Genomic DNA, 11,522 nt, shown 5'->3' on the forward strand with positions numbered 1-11,522 from the left:
CTATCCATATGTTTTGAAAATAAAAAGCTTTAATAAAAAATAAAATAAAAAGAAATGATGAGCAGGCTGATTTCAGAAAAACTTGGAAATAATTACATGAACTGATGCAAAGTGAAGCAAATAGAACCAGAAAAACATTGTATATAGTAAAAGCATCATCATGAGATAATTAGCTACAATTATTTAGTTATTCTCAGAAATACAATTTAAGTCAGTTCCAAAAGATTCAGGAATTGAAATGCTATTTATATCCAGAGAAATAACTGAGGAGTCTAAATTCTCATTGAAGCACACTATTTCACACTATTTTGCTCTGTTTCTTCTTTTACAATATGACTAATAGGGAAAATTGTTTTATATGATTATACATCTATAATCTATATGAAATTGCTTACTCTCTTAAGAAAGAGTCAGGAGAGGGAGGGAAAGAGAAAATGTAGAGCTCAAAATTTTAAAATAAAGTAAATAAATAGAATAACATGCTGCACTCAATATAGCAGCAAACTTAGAATACTCAACTGTGGCCACTGGATTGGAAAAGACCAATTTAAATATCAGTCTTAAAGAAGGGCAATGCAAAGGAATATTCAAATTGCTTTCACACGCCAGTAAGGTTATGCTTAAAATTATGAAGCTAGTTTGCCAAGGTGGTAGAGAGTAGACAGAATATTATCTGAGCTCCCCCAGTTTCCCTCAGAATCAAAATTAGATCAAGCCTCTCAATGGATTTTGGAGTGATAGAACCCACAAATATTCGGAGTGTAATAATTTTTCAGTTTAAGATATCTTGGAAAGTCTTCAGGAAAAGTAGCAACATTGCAGCCTAGCCCAACTCATGCTCCAGAAATGATGTACAAGGCTGATTTCAGAAAAGCCTGGAAAGACTAACAGAAAGGATGAAAAGAGAAGTGAGCAGAACTAAGAGAACATTGTACACAGCAACAGCAAGATTACGTGATGATCAGTTGTGAAGGATTTTGCCTTCATGCTGATGACTGCTGACTCATCAAGGTAATGCTTGCTGAAGATTGGGGTGACTCTTTTCAACAATGAGATGACTTAGGGCAATTCCAAATCACTTGAGATGAAAAGTGCCATCTGCCTGTAGATGGAGTCTGAATATGAATCAAAGGATACTCTTTTCACTTTTTTGTTGTTTGTTTGCTTGGTGTTTTTTTCTTCCCCTTTTGAACTGATTTTTTTGTGTGTGTCTGTATAGCATGTCGAATATGGAAATGTGTTTACAAAAACTTCACATTTAACCTATATCAGATTGTTTGATATCTTAAGGAGAAGGAAGGGAGATTTGGAGGAAGAAAAGTTTGGAACAAAAAGTTTTTCAAAGGTGAATGTTGAAAACAACCTTTGCATGTATTTGGAAAAATAAAATACCATTAAATATATACAACAAAAAAGTTTTAAAAATAAAAACAAATTTGTTCAGTGATTGATACCTTGTGAGCCTGAATGCTTCTACAATTATTGTTGTCTTTCATTTTTTGTTTTCAAAGACCAAGAACAGTGTGTAATGGATGAGGTAGAGTTGCACAGCTGCTAGCCTCACTTTCTCTTCCAAAGTCATCCAAGTCCAGTGGCAAAAGAGGTCAAGATGACTGATGATAGCCTGAGATGCAGTGAAGGATCTAGGAGTCTTTGATGTCCAAGCACTCCACACTGCCTACTTAAACTGTCTCTTGACCATTGGAACAAATTGTTCTCATTTGCTAATCCCTACCAGGGAAAGTCTTCTCATGTTTCAGGTAGAAATCCCCCTAATTCACTGAAGGGTTTGAGGCCCTTACCTGGGGCTCCTAGAACCAGCAGCCACACTCTGGTAAAACATTTTGGTAGTTAGGTTTAAAATAGGTTGAGGGAAATAAACAGGTTTCAAAACCATTGTACAACATGCAAAGCTGGTAGCTACCCTTAGGTGATTTCAGTGTACTAGCAAGCCTCCTTTTAACGTGCTTCAAAGATATTATGTTTTTTATAAATTGAAGGTTTTTGGCAACCATGTGTCAATCAATTCTATCAGCAGTACTCTTCCAAAAGCATGTGCTCATATCATGTCTTTGTGTCATATTCTGGTAATTCCTGCAATTTTTCAAACTTTTTCATTATTATTGCCTCTATTATGGTGATCGTGGTCTTTTAGGTGCATTGAACTGAACCCAGATAAGACCCTGATAACTATTGTGTGTTTTGACTTCTCCACCAACCTGCCTTTGCAATCTCTCTTCCTTTCCTCAGACCTCTCTATTGTCTGAGGTACAATAATATTAACCCTACAATGGCCTCTAAGTATTCAAGTGAAAGGAGGAGTTAATCAATCAATGCAACACACTTTATCTTTGTCTTATTTTTTTTTAATTGCCACAGTCACCCCAATCATCTGCAAGCATCACCTTGATGAGTCAACAGTCATCAGCATGAAGGCAAAATCCTCCACCAACACAGATTGTGACGTTCTGAAGGTTCAAATGATAGTTGGCCCTTATAGCAATAAAGTATGTTTATTTAAGGTATATACATTTTTAGACAAATTAGTACTAAATAGATTACAACATAATACAGACCTAATTTTTATATAAACTGGGAGACAAAAATTTTATTGCGACTCCCTTTATTGTGATGGTCTAGAATCAAACCTGGAATATCTTCAGGGTATGCCTTTTCTGGTGTTGCCAATTTCTACTTCTCTGGGTGGAGTCAAGCAAGCAAGAAAAGTAATAAAGATCTCTAAAAGTGTACTTCATGTCCAGAGGAAGCATCAATGGTTGTGGTTTAAAGAGGAAGAAAAAAAAAAAAAAGCCCACTCTTTATTATCCTTCTTGTTCTTTGCCAGCCTCAGCTTTTTCCAACTTCTAACATTATTTTTACAGGAATAATGTGCTTTGTGCTTATCCTCTATTGTGTAACCTTTCTTCCCTCTTATGTCCATGTAATTTATCAGTCATAGAGTTCCCTGTGAATCTGCATCCATTTTGGGGGGCAGCTTCTTTTCTTCTTCATGGATATATTTTATTTTCAAGTCTTGGGAATTTCACTTTTGAATCCTTTTTGTTTCTCTAAGAATGATTTCTTTGTATCATTTTAGGCATTGGGAATCCTATCTCTCAATTTTATGTAATATCATCTTTTCTGAGACCTGACCAGGGAGGGAAGTGGGATTATTCCTTTTTTGGGGATTAGTTAAGTTAAGGGGGGTTTACAAAGCTTGCTGGAGGACAATTTGTGTCTGTAGGGCCCAGACTCACAAAAAGGTGGCAAGGATAATATAAATTCCCATACTTAGAGCTTGAAGAGACCTTAGCATTTACTAAACTCCCTTATTTAACAAAAACTGGGATCCAGAAAAGTGTACTTATCCACATCACACAACCGGATCACTTTCTCTCAGACTTTAGCTACTGCTCCAAGAGCCATTTTTACCAATTAGAAGGATTAAGGTTATAAAGCACTTTTTATCCTGGGAAACTAGGCAGTATAAGTAGTATGATCCTCATTTTGTGAATGGAAGCCAAAAGGCATTATTTGTCCATAGTTCCATATCTAATAAATTTCAAAGCTGAAATTCAAACCTAGATCTCCTGCCCTTGGGTTCAACGCTGTCTTGCTACCATTCAAAATTAATGTTTTGTTTTGCTCGAGTTCCATGACTAAGATTATTTGTCCAGCTGCTGTCAGTTTTCTTTAGCCTAGGAGGTCATGCTCAATTGTATCCAGTTGACTGAAAGCTGTCTTAATAGGTATGACAATTTTTGTACTTAACATATTTAGAGCCTCTCTAGATGATTCCTGGAATTTTTCCCACTCAAGAGCCCATAAAGTATCTGAAATATCTGATCTTGTGCCCACAAGAAACGTTATCCAGTATCTATGTATCCTTCGGCCCCGGGGTAGATATGAAGAGCTCTGGACTTGGTTAGTTTCCCAACCTAATTTTCCTTAATGCATACCCCTACAAAGTGTCTTCGGCCCCAAGGTCAATGTAATTTTTTTAAACAGGCATCTGGAAGGATTTAGTTTCCAAAGAACAAGGGATTAGAGATTCTTAGTCTTACCGTTCTGCAGAAACTCACCAGTCTGGCAGCACTTCTTGACTGAGCCACAAGGGTGCGCCTGTGGAACATCTGTGAGTCTCAGACTCTAAGAAGGAAGGGCCCTCAAAGATCCTAGACTCCAGCCTCCCTATCAGTCCAGGAATCCTCTCTAAAGTATCCTTAATAGGGAATCTTGTCGCCTCCGCTTAAATACCTGCAACGATTAGGTACTATCTTTTGAGCCAGCTTTTTGCATTGTTGGCCCGAAGTTGGGAAATCTTTGCTGATGTTGAGGTGAGATATGCCTTCCCATCACTTAGGGTTCTGTGTCTGTCTCCCCCCATGACCTGGGCCTTTCCTGCTCTTCTCTTCTTTCCCTTTTCCTTCTCCCCTTCCTTCTTTTCTACTACTCACCTCTTTTAGAGATAGACAGAGGGAGATAAACAGAGAGCGGGGCACAGTGGAGACACTAAGAGGGATGAGATCCAGGATTCATTCTTACAAACTAGATTACACTATGACATATTTTACTGAGTAGGGGCAACTTCTCTTGTCAACCTCAAACCCCCTTCTTTCCTTCCTTCCTGGAATGTTTCAGTGATCATTCTTACCTCTTTCCTTCAGTAACCTGGCTTGTTCTTTCAACTCGGTAGCACAGTAAAGTGGCAAGGAGATTTCCCTGGAGTGACTTTCAGTTTCAGTTCTGTTACTTAGCCCTCCTGTGATCTTGTCACATTTCAAGAGCCCCAGCTTTTGTTTTTTTCCTATAGAGTGAGGAGTGGAGATAGAGGGTCTGTAAGTCCCCTTCTAGCTATCAACCTTTATCCCTTTTTATATTTGGATAATATGCTTCTTTTCATTCTAACTCAGAATAAACAGATCTGGGAGATGGGATGAGGTGCAGATTCAGGACCCACAAGTGGCTTTATAGCTTATGTGTTGCCTGCCTCTCTAGGTCCCACTTCCAAATGAACCTGCGCTACCCTCAGATCTACTTCTGCTAAGCCATTCAAATCTCTCTTCCCCAACAACCTGCAGACAAGTGATTTTTTTCTATAACTGTCTGAGAGTTAGGGGCAAGGAGGGTATAGAACCCAGATCTTCAGTCCGGAACAGAAGGTCCTCAAGAGAAGAGTACGATCAATGAGATTTGAGTGGGAAGTGGGACAAGAGCAGTATTAACTGACCCCAGTGAAGGAAACTCTTGTGAGGAGAAAAACTTGGGTTTCTGTTGATATCTGCAGATTATTTTCAAAACAAGTCAGCTCCTCAGGCTTCTTGGAGCAATTGTTTTTAAGTACTTGTTCTTCCTTCCCTCACAGAAAGGGAACCAATTGCCTCTATATTTCCACATGGCACCTCGAGGACTCAGAGAGAGGCCAGATCTTTTGAGGAAGGGATGGTAATTAAGTTTATTTAGCTATAGGGGAAGGAGCAGAAATTTTGTAAGTATTTTGAAGAAAGACCTGAAGCCACTTCAGACACCAGAGGAACTGACTACCAGAAAAATCACACTAGACTGGACAGTATTAAAAGTAAAAACTACATATAGGGCTCCCCACCGGAGCATTTTCTTGCCCAGGTAGGGGAAGCAGCTGCCAAAGGCCTTGGGTATCCCCTGGTGATATCACAACCAGAGGGATTTCTACTGAGAGCCAGTCCTTAACCCTGGCAGTTTGGCCAAAGCCTGAAGAAACTCTTCGTTTTCCCCAAGCCATTCCATCCCCATTCCTCCATTAGGAACACCTCCTGGGAGAGTGCTGGTAGAAGGACAGATACCTGCCTAGTCCTCTCTAGGACAAGCAAGGCAAGGACAAACAGGAAGACTAGATAGGATCCCACCCCAACCCTCCAGCTAAATGTGAATGGGGAGGTGGTGACTCTCAGGCTGGTGACTCTTTGGGGGCAGGGATGGGGTACTTGAGGATCTCCATCTGGAGTTATTGCTGTGACTAGCCCGGTCAGGGCCATGGGTCTCCTCTGGGGTTTTCTTCTCCCTAGCCCCATTATTGCCTTAATGGTGCAACAAACAGGGGTACCCCACCATCCCTGGGAGTTGAGCACTCTGTGGTTGGTGGCTAGGGACTTTGTGAAACAGAACGGAGACTGTGCTTTCTTTGGTGATGGGTGATGGGACTGTGCTGGCAGGAATCTGAGCTTAGAAGGGGCTCTCCTCCAGCTCCCCTGCAGGTTCCAGGGGCCCAGGGGTGGTGGGTGCTGGTGACAAGTCCTGGGCCCCCAGGCCACTCGGGCGGGAGAGCAGAGAGTCTCCAGTCTGTGCTCATCCGCAGGACAGGATCGATGAATGAGACCTTCGGCTAGTGGACAGAGACACGGGGCTGAAGCCCTCAGTCTGCGGACACCTTTGGGTCAGGAAAGCCAGATTCCGCCACGAGAAGGGAAGCTGCACCTGGACGAGTCTGTTAATCCAAGGAAGGGCACAGGGATCTGGGGAAATTCGTGGGTGGTGACAGCGCAAGGGCAACGGCCGAAGTCCTCAGGCCGGGGGCTGCCCTTCCACGCCGCCGTCCCCGGCTCCCTCTGCCTTGCCCTGGCCTTTGCGCGTTCCCAGCCACGAATTCCGCACAATCGCAGCCGCCGGAGCGGGTGGTTCGGGTCGCAAAGCGCACACCGCGTGCCTCCGGGACTGGCTTCGCAACGCCCGGCTGAGCGAGCGGCGGGGGAAGGCGTAGAGCAGCGGGTGCAGCACCGTGGTACCGTAGGCCGCCGCCAGGCAGCAGAGGCGCAGGCGGGCCAGCCGCTCGCTGGGGCCCATGCACAGAAGCAGCAGATTGCCCACAGACAACGGAGCCCAGCATCCCACAAAGGAGCTGACGATGAGCAGCGAGCGGCGCAAAACCCGCCGCCTCCGAGCCCGCCTGTCCCGGTGCCTGCGCACTGCTCGGCGCAGCGCTAGAATCACAGACACCGAAGTCTGCAGAGCTGGCGGCGGCGGCGGCGGCGGCGCGGGGCCCGGGGCGGCGGCGGCGGCCGGCGGCGGCATCGGACTCAGCCCCCGGGCTTCTCCAGCCCCGGCCCCACAGCCGAGTCCTCGCCGCCTCCCCCTTCTCCTCCTCCGACTGGCTCGCGCTCCGAGCCCCGCGCTCAGCGCGTGGAGGACGCGCGCGTAGGTCACCAGCAGTCCGATGAGAGCCGCCACGAAGGCGGGGATCTGCACCAGGAGGTGGCCCCTGCCAGCAGGCGCCCCACGGCCGGTCACGCTCCCATCTCCTCCGGTCCCTACGCAGGACACGCCGGTGTGGTTGTCCGGACCCGAGGCCTCATCCCACGCCCCCGGCGCCAGACCGGCCTCCACAAAGGGCAAGAAGAAGGCCGCCACGGAGAGCAGCCAAGCAAAGGCCAGGAGGAGCAGCGCGCGCGCCGGCGTGAGGCGACGCCGCGCGGGCCGGGCGGACATGTCATAGCGGTCCAGGCTCACGGCGAGGACGCCGGCTGCCGTAGCCACGCCGCTGAAGGTGACCCCGGCTTCGTGGAAGCGGCAGAGCAGGCTGGAGGGGCGCAGGGAGGCCTGAGCGCGGGGCGGCGCCGTGGGCAGCAGGAGTACGGCCACGCTGAGCGGGACACAGAGCGCGCAGATGAGCGTGTCCAACACGTGCAGGCTGAGGGTGAGGCGCGCGCTGGCTGAGGCCCGGGGGCCAGCTCTGGCCCGGTGCAGGAGCAGGGCAGCAGCGTTGCACCCCAGGCCCAGCGCCAGCTCCAGGAGCAGCACTCCGGCCAGCGAAGCCCGGAAGCCCCCAGGGAACGGCCCCCCAGCCCAGCTGGCATCCTCCGCGTTGCCCGATGCAGCCCCTGCTCCGGGTCCATCACTTGTCTCCAGCACCGGAAGGTCCGAGTGGGTCTCCATGGGCGGGGCTCAGCATAGTCTCCAAGCCACCTGGAGAGGAAGGAGGGAGGAAGAGTAAGAGAGGGAGGAGGTGAATTTGCAGCATTGAAACTGAACCTCCCTTCCTCCCACCGGCCCAGACCCCCTAACCCTGGCAGTTAGGCAGTTTCCCCCCCTTCTCTGTACCTGTCAATCAATAAACTCTCGGAACAGTCTACTCTGTGCAAGGCAGAGTAAGAACAACTCTTCCTTCTGGTGTTTACCCCTGGGCAAGTCTATTAACCTTTCTGAACCTCAGTTTCATGTGCTGCTTGGCTGTCCCGAAGAAAATGCTTCTAAAACTTAAGTACTGCCTAAATGTGAATTTCTCTGTATTGCAGACTGGAATACTTGGAATCCCAAACCTGGTGCTTCCATTCATCATCTTTGTGACTTCAGCTACTTGCTTGCCCTCTGAGCCTCAGACCAACTAGCTGTTATTTAAACGTTGCATATTCTCTAGCGGTGAGCACAGAGAGCCCAAAGTGCTTATTAATTTGGACCAGGTTGGCTTTTGGGTCTTTTTCTCCATTGGAAACTTCCTCCAGGAAGTCCAGGAGGAAAGCAGTACAGTGAGTGAAAATCAGAAGCCCTGGGTCAAATCACAGTATCTGAAAGTATTTGTAAAATGGGAGTGGAAATATTTTCATCACCTTACAAGGGTGTTGTGAGGAAATTGATCGGGTAAACATTAAAGTTCTGTAGAAATGGGAGTTATTACCTCTGTCTTCTGCTTCCCCTCAAGATGGAAGCTCTCCAGGAGAGATGCAAGGCCTCCCCAACCTTGTCTCTATCCTTCCTGAAATAGCATGCCTCCTGCTCTGGGAAATGAGAATGTAATTAAGTGCCTGACTTCCTTTGGCCAACAGCTCTGGGCCCAGGCCCTGAATGACACCTAGCTTTAAATGCCACCCTGTCCCACCCCCTATCCCCATCCCAAGAACTGAAGCCACTTTTTGCTTTAAGGAGAAGAGAGGAAGGGCATAGGACTGTGTTGTTTGGAAACTTGGAATTGGTTTGGCCAAAGGACATCTAAATTTGAATCCAGGCTTTGCCATTAACTACTTGTTTGAATATGGACAAATATTTAACTTCTTCATGTCTCAGTTTCCCTATCTATAAAAGGAGCAGGTAAAATGAGCTTTAAAGTCTTTCCTAGCTCTAACCTCCTATATTCTAAGGTTCCTTCCAGCTTTAATGTTATAATTTCAATGAAGGAACCAAGTGTCAGAATTGGGAAACATGCAGCAGCTGTTGCCCCATCTGGCAAGATGACTAATCCACCTCCATCCCACCAACCCACTTCCATGATGTAAATTAACTAAGCAAGGGTAACTGGACTAGGAATACTGATTTTGTCTTTCTTCCCTCAAATACATATGATCACTAGAGGTGGGAGGAGGGAAGGAGGAGAAAGACTGAGAATAAAGGTAAAGATCCTGCCCCACCTCCCACCCACACCTACACCTATCATCTGCCCCTTTTCTCCAGTATGGGGTCTTTCAGTGGGATGGGATACAGGCAGACCTGTCCAGAAGAGACAAACAGCTTTCAGTCCCTCCTGCAGGATTGAGAGAGAGTATGTGTAGTTCTCTCCTCTGGCACTGCTGAAGATGAGATGCCCTTGGTGCATGGCCAAGGTCAGATGATTAGCTCCTCCGGAGGCTCTAGGTTGGGCTGGGTATTTGTAAACAACCGAAAAGAGACACAGTTTCCAGTAGCCTTCTTTACCCTATCCCCAGAGGGGTTCCCTTTGGGAAGTGTCTGACTTCAAGGCTATCTCTAGGGAGATGAATTCAGAGCTGAAGGAACCTCAGGGCTTACTTCCTTCAAGCCCCTGATGGCCCAGTCAGGGAAACATTCAAAGAGAGGAAGAGACTTGCAAGTCCAGCTCAGAAATCCATGACTTACAGCATAGGATCCTCAAGGTATTTCCTTTCCACTGAGTTGCATCTCACAGATGATTCCCCACAAGACCAAACCCTTCTGTGCTGGCGTAGGACATAGGCCCTCCCCACTTCAATCTATCTGGAAGGGCACTCACCTCTCATTTCAAATCCGGATCAGAGCCCACCTCTGACAGGAAACTTTCCCTAATTTCCCCAATATTCACCTTTTATTCTTTCTCCTTAAAGCCTTTTTTTTTTACCTTCACTATTGAAATATCTTAATCTCTGACGAAAGATGAGGTGTCTGTCCCTCCTTTCTCTGGTCTCTTTGCCCCCCTCATTCTCCTTTCTCAGGGGCAGAACGAACGCTCACTCCAGAATTTGGATTCAAATCTGAGTAACTTAATTACCTATGTGACCCCTTATTTAATCAGTTAAACTAGATGGTCTGCAAGGTCTCTTAGCAGTTTGAAAATCATAAGATGCTGAGGCCCTAATGGCCGATGGGTCCAATCTTTGAGGCAGGGCTACCTCAGATTCGGCTACTTACTATCCTGCTGGCTCAGGCAGGGGGTTCACCTTCCTTTCCTCCACCAATAGCCTCCAAAGATGAAAGGTGGAAGAAAGGGACTGGTATTGAGATTCTAATCTTGTGACTGGGGGGTAGGGAGCGGCAGAGGGAAGGGGGAAAAGGTTCTGGGGAATCAATTTCTCTCGGATCAGGACCTTTCCAGTCGGTGCTCCTCACTCAATCCAGCTGGGTTTCCTTCCCAGCCGTGGCAATTTTTCATCACCCTTTGGTGACAGTATAGATTTCGTACAAATACTCCCCAAAGATGGGACCTAATACCTGGTCTGGAGAAGGGACGTCTTTGACAGGGGACAATGTGGAGGTGCAGATACCTCCTGATGGTCCCCAGCAAGCCGGCTGCGCAAAGGGACGGGAACTGACTTCGCATCAGATAGCAGCTAGCTAGGGGGATGGGGATCCCTTTTCCTTGTCTTTAGTGCAGTTCCCCCAATCTCGGTCCGGGGTCTCACCTGGGCCCACAGGCTCAGCTTCCCGCCGAGGCCAGTCCCGCTGGCCTGGCCTGGCCGCTGCCCACAGGGGGCTCCGGCGTGCCCTGCCTCCCTCTGGGCTGGCTCCACGGCTGCTGCGGACGCTCCCCCATCTCCGCTGCTGCCGGTTCAGCTCCGGCCTCCAGCTCTCCTCCACTCCTGACTCTCCGCTCCGGTTCCCTTCCCCTGCCCTTCCCCACCCAGCCTGCGCTGCACTGCGCGCAGCCCGGGACAGCGCAGCCCTTGCGCGCCCCCGCCCTTTCCCTACGCGAACAGCCTCTTCCCTGCGCGTGTCCGCGTCTCCCGCGTCTCTGGATACCGGTCCCAGCCAGGACCTAAGGCGCCCTCCCCCCCACTCCTTCAGGTGTTCAATGCCCACACACCAGACCAGCGCCTACCTCAGGCCACGCCCCAACTGCAGCTCATGGGATGGGGAAAAGGGGCCTATGAGGTTTGGTTTCAGTTTTTCCGTGCTCAGGATGCCTTCTCCAGATGCTTAGTGTGCCATCCCCCAGAAGCAGTCTATCTTCCCCGGTGCTTGTTGCTACATCCAACCCATCATTCATCCATCCATCCAACATTTGTTAAATGCTAGCTGAATTCTAAGCCATTAGGTGGGGAAGATACTAAGTTTAGCTAAGGCAGGGT

The 11,522-nt window shown here is 47.7% G+C and overlaps 1 protein-coding gene across 4 annotated transcripts; it reads right to left on the reverse strand.

The window, feature by feature from the left end:
- Positions 1-2,074: 2,074 nt before the first annotated feature.
- On the reverse strand, positions 2,075-11,059 carry LOC141551523 (G-protein coupled receptor 22-like). 4 transcript variants are annotated; one of them, XM_074283241.1, is made up of 3 exons: positions 10,857-11,059; positions 8,648-8,742; positions 2,076-7,938 (listed from the first exon to the last, which is right to left on the reverse strand). In XM_074283241.1, exon 3 carries the CDS (start codon positions 7,906-7,908, stop codon positions 6,541-6,543), a length of 1,368 nt encoding a protein of 455 aa, XP_074139342.1. In that variant the 5' UTR covers positions 7,909-7,938; positions 8,648-8,742; positions 10,857-11,059; the 3' UTR covers positions 2,076-6,540. The 4 variants fall into 4 exon arrangements, with proteins under 4 accessions (XP_074139344.1, XP_074139342.1, XP_074139343.1 ...); XM_074283242.1 differs by having other exon boundaries at positions 8,648-8,747; XM_074283243.1 differs by lacking the exon at positions 8,648-8,742 and having other exon boundaries at positions 2,075-7,938.
- Positions 11,060-11,522: the final 463 nt, after the last annotated feature.

This window comes from Sminthopsis crassicaudata, chromosome 1 (genome assembly GCF_048593235.1).
Source record: "Sminthopsis crassicaudata isolate SCR6 chromosome 1, ASM4859323v1, whole genome shotgun sequence".
Classification (NCBI taxonomy): Eukaryota; Metazoa; Chordata; class Mammalia; order Dasyuromorphia; family Dasyuridae; genus Sminthopsis; species Sminthopsis crassicaudata.